Source organism: Mandrillus leucophaeus, unplaced genomic scaffold (assembly GCF_000951045.1).
Source record: "Mandrillus leucophaeus isolate KB7577 unplaced genomic scaffold, Mleu.le_1.0 Scaffold142, whole genome shotgun sequence".
Classification (NCBI taxonomy): domain Eukaryota; kingdom Metazoa; phylum Chordata; class Mammalia; order Primates; family Cercopithecidae; genus Mandrillus; species Mandrillus leucophaeus.
Window position 1 is genome coordinate 4,171,331 of NW_012101388.1, and position 3,192 is coordinate 4,174,522.

The window sequence follows — 3,192 nt, forward strand, 5'->3', positions numbered from 1 at the left end:
TGGAGTTTCACCACGTTGGCCAGGCTGGTCTTGAACTCCTGACCTCAGGTGATCGCCCGCCTTGGCCTCCCAAAGTGCTAGGATTACAGGCGTGAGTCACTGCACCCGGCCTAATTTTTGTACTTTTAGTAGACATGGAGTTTCACCATGTTGGCCAGGCTGGTCTCGAACTCCTGACCTCAAGTGATCCACCCACCTCAACCTCCCAAAGTGCTGGGATTACAGTCTTGAGCCACCGCACCTGGCCCATCTTTGCTTAAATTATAAACTTAGTTTCTCCCACAGTCAGTGCAGCCTATGCCCAGGAATGTACAAGGACATCTTGGAGGTTAGAAGCAGGATGGAGTTGGTTAAGTTAGATCTCTTTCACTGTCTCAGTCATCATTTTGCAAAGGCAATTTCACAAGTAGGGAGAAAGGACTGGTAGATGCAGGGCAGAGACAGGGCTCTGAGCTTTGAGCCTGGATGATACAGATTTGGCAATACTATTCTAAGGAGAGACCAGAGAAAGAAGTTTAGGGTAGAAGGTAATTAATTTGAGTATGTTGAATTTGTCTTGCAGAAAAACCCTGTGAAGGAAACCTCTGGGAGGCTGTTGTAAATGCTGGGCAGGGGATGCGATGGGTCTAGAAATCCAGATTTGAAGCGACTTCTAGTCTATTGATAGCTGAAGCTCAAGAAGAGAATAAGATGAGCAGAGGTGGAGAAGAAAGAGAGAAGAGGACATCAGACTCTTGAGTAAATTCAGCTTAAGCTCAGGGAGGAATAAGAAAGGGAGACAGTGAAGGAGGTAGAAAAGGAACATTAGGAAGCCGGACAAATGAGAACGGGGTAGTTGACAATACCAATGAAGAGGGAGCAGAAGACGACTTTAATTCTTTCGGAGATGCCAGATTAGAAAAAAATAAGGAATGAGTGAGAAAAAAATGATGGAGTGATTAAACATTTACGTTGCTTTCCTTTGAGAAGGTTAACTATGAAAAGAAGAAAAGGGTGGTGGTGGCTGCAAACCATGGGAAGGCTGAGAAAGGGTTTTACCTTGGTTCTGCCTCTAATCCCTGACGCATTTAACCTCAAGCCATTTGCCTGTAAACATAACCGGCATAATGCCCATTTTACAGGACAAGTGCTTCCCTCTTAGAACATATACTCGAGGACAGCGGCCGTCCACGCCTTATTTACGTTCATCTTCCCAACACAACAGTCATTTGGAAGATGCCGACTGGCGTGGGAAGAACAAGCAGGAACGAGCGCCGACCCGCCCGCGGCCTGACTGCTAGCGCATCGCTGTGCAGCCGCCTCACCGCGCACTCCCTCCTGAATTATTCACCACCGAGAGGACTGTGATCGCCCCCATTCCACAGAGCACACGCAGTGAGGGAGGCGCAGTCACAGGCCCAAAGCCCCCAGTCGGCGGGTCTTGGAAATGGATGAGTTTTTCACTCAAACGCTGCGAGGCAACAAGGCACGTGGATGAGGAGGGAAGGGAGCCAGGGCCAATAATTCATCTCAAAGTAAAAGACGTCCCTGGGGGTGGTGAAAAAACAAACAAACAACGACAACAACAACAACAACAACAAAAAAGAAAAAAAAAAAAACCAAAACCGGCTCTGAGCTTCCGCGCTTGCGCTATGCTAGGTCCGCCAGGCTGCCGCCCAGCCCCTAGGCCAGAGTCTCAATGCGCCTGCGCCGAGGCCGACTTCCGCCAGGGCTCGATTGGGTTCCAGGCTACTTCTCCCGGCCTAGGGAGGGCCTGCGCTGTGGCGAGAGAAGGGAGTCTGGTGACTGGGTGCGCGCGTGCTGATGACGAAATCGGAAGTGCCCGGAGCAGAGGCGGGACCAGAACCTAGAGGGGCTCGGGATTGCGGAAGTTTGGTGGGGAGGGTCCGAGTGCTACTGGAGAGTGTTGTCTGAAAACAAGTTCCGGAAGGGAGGGTGCTGCTCGTGCTCCGAGAACCACCGGCCTCCCCAGTTTGGGGGCTGTTACCCCGGGCGCGGTTCGACGTCGCTGCTGTTGGCTCTTCTCGCCCCTCGTTCCCCTTGGGAACCGCCTGGGAACTCCGCCATGTCATCCACTTCGCCCAACCTCCAGGTATCATTGCTCATCTCCCGTCCCCCTAGGGAGCTGGGACCCAGGGGAGGCGCGAGAAGCGGGTGGGGGGCGGGGAGAAGGGAGGAAGCGGCCGCGCCTGTGGTCGGGAAGGAGGAGGGCGGGTCCGGGGACCTGCCGCAGGTGGGAGAGGGGCCCGTTTTCTAGCGGAAAGGTCTTTTCTGACCCGCTCTTGGGGTCTCCCGAGCCACTGACTTTGTGATACTCCTCCCTTTTGTTGGGTCTTCACGTCCCCAAACCAGCCAAGATCTGGGCAGGTCTCTTCAATCAGGGTTAAGGGAGAAAGAACGTAATTTTTGCAAAGCCCTGTTCTAGACCAGTTGAAAATAGAGTGGTCATAGTTTGGTCTTAGTTTCTCAAGCTGACAGCAGACGCCTTCATTCTGAGCTGTCAGGTGAGTAGAAATATGGGAACAGACTAAGAATCTGAGATTACAGCCAGGCTACATACAGTCTGCGTGAAGTCATTGAATTTATGTGCAGTCTCCTGTGGCTCCCAGATTGCAGTGTGTAAGATCGAGGACTGTTCTTAAACTTCTGTGTGGCTCCAGTTCCCCTTTTCTACCGCAATGAGCACAGTGTTTTGTACACAAATCATGGAATCTTAAGATTTTAGGCTTAATTGTTAGTCTTCTGTGGAATGGAATTCTTTCAGAAAAGAAATTCATGTAATGGTGTCTCCCGTCCCCAGAATGGATCTAGGGCTTCAGTGGAGTTTAGAATGTAATGTGACTTAATGTAGAGGACTCCCAGTCCAGTAAGTCAATAAGGGAAGAAAGTAGCCTAAAATACTTGTATTGAATCCCCGTCTTGGACTTCCGGTAGGTTGTTGAACAAGCATTTATTGGAGTGCCTGATAGAGGCATCAAAGGTAATGGAAGAACTCCTTAGTCCATGATAATTGATTCTGAAGAAAGACCACTCAAAGTAGACCCACTTAAACAGAGATTAAAATTTCAAGTACGCATACACAAAAAGAGTGGGAAAGGAGGCTTGCTTGGGACTTTTGTCTTGAAAATCGACCTGGAAGATTATAAAAAAATTTTTTTTAATCTTTCACAAAATAATTGTATAATTGCAGCA

At 49.7% G+C, this 3,192-nt stretch overlaps 1 protein-coding gene across 1 annotated transcript in view; it reads left to right on the forward strand.

The window, feature by feature from the left end:
* The first annotated feature begins 1,811 nt into the window (after positions 1 to 1,811).
* VPS4B (vacuolar protein sorting 4 homolog B (S. cerevisiae)) overlaps positions 1,812 to 3,192 on the forward strand; it is a 35,319-nt gene continuing 33,938 nt past the window's right edge. Inside the window, exon 1 of the mRNA XM_011974169.1 lies at positions 1,812 to 2,092. Within this exon, the coding sequence (XP_011829559.1) occupies positions 2,066 to 2,092 (27 nt within the window). The 5' untranslated portion in view covers positions 1,812 to 2,065. The remainder of the gene's footprint in view (positions 2,093 to 3,192) is intronic.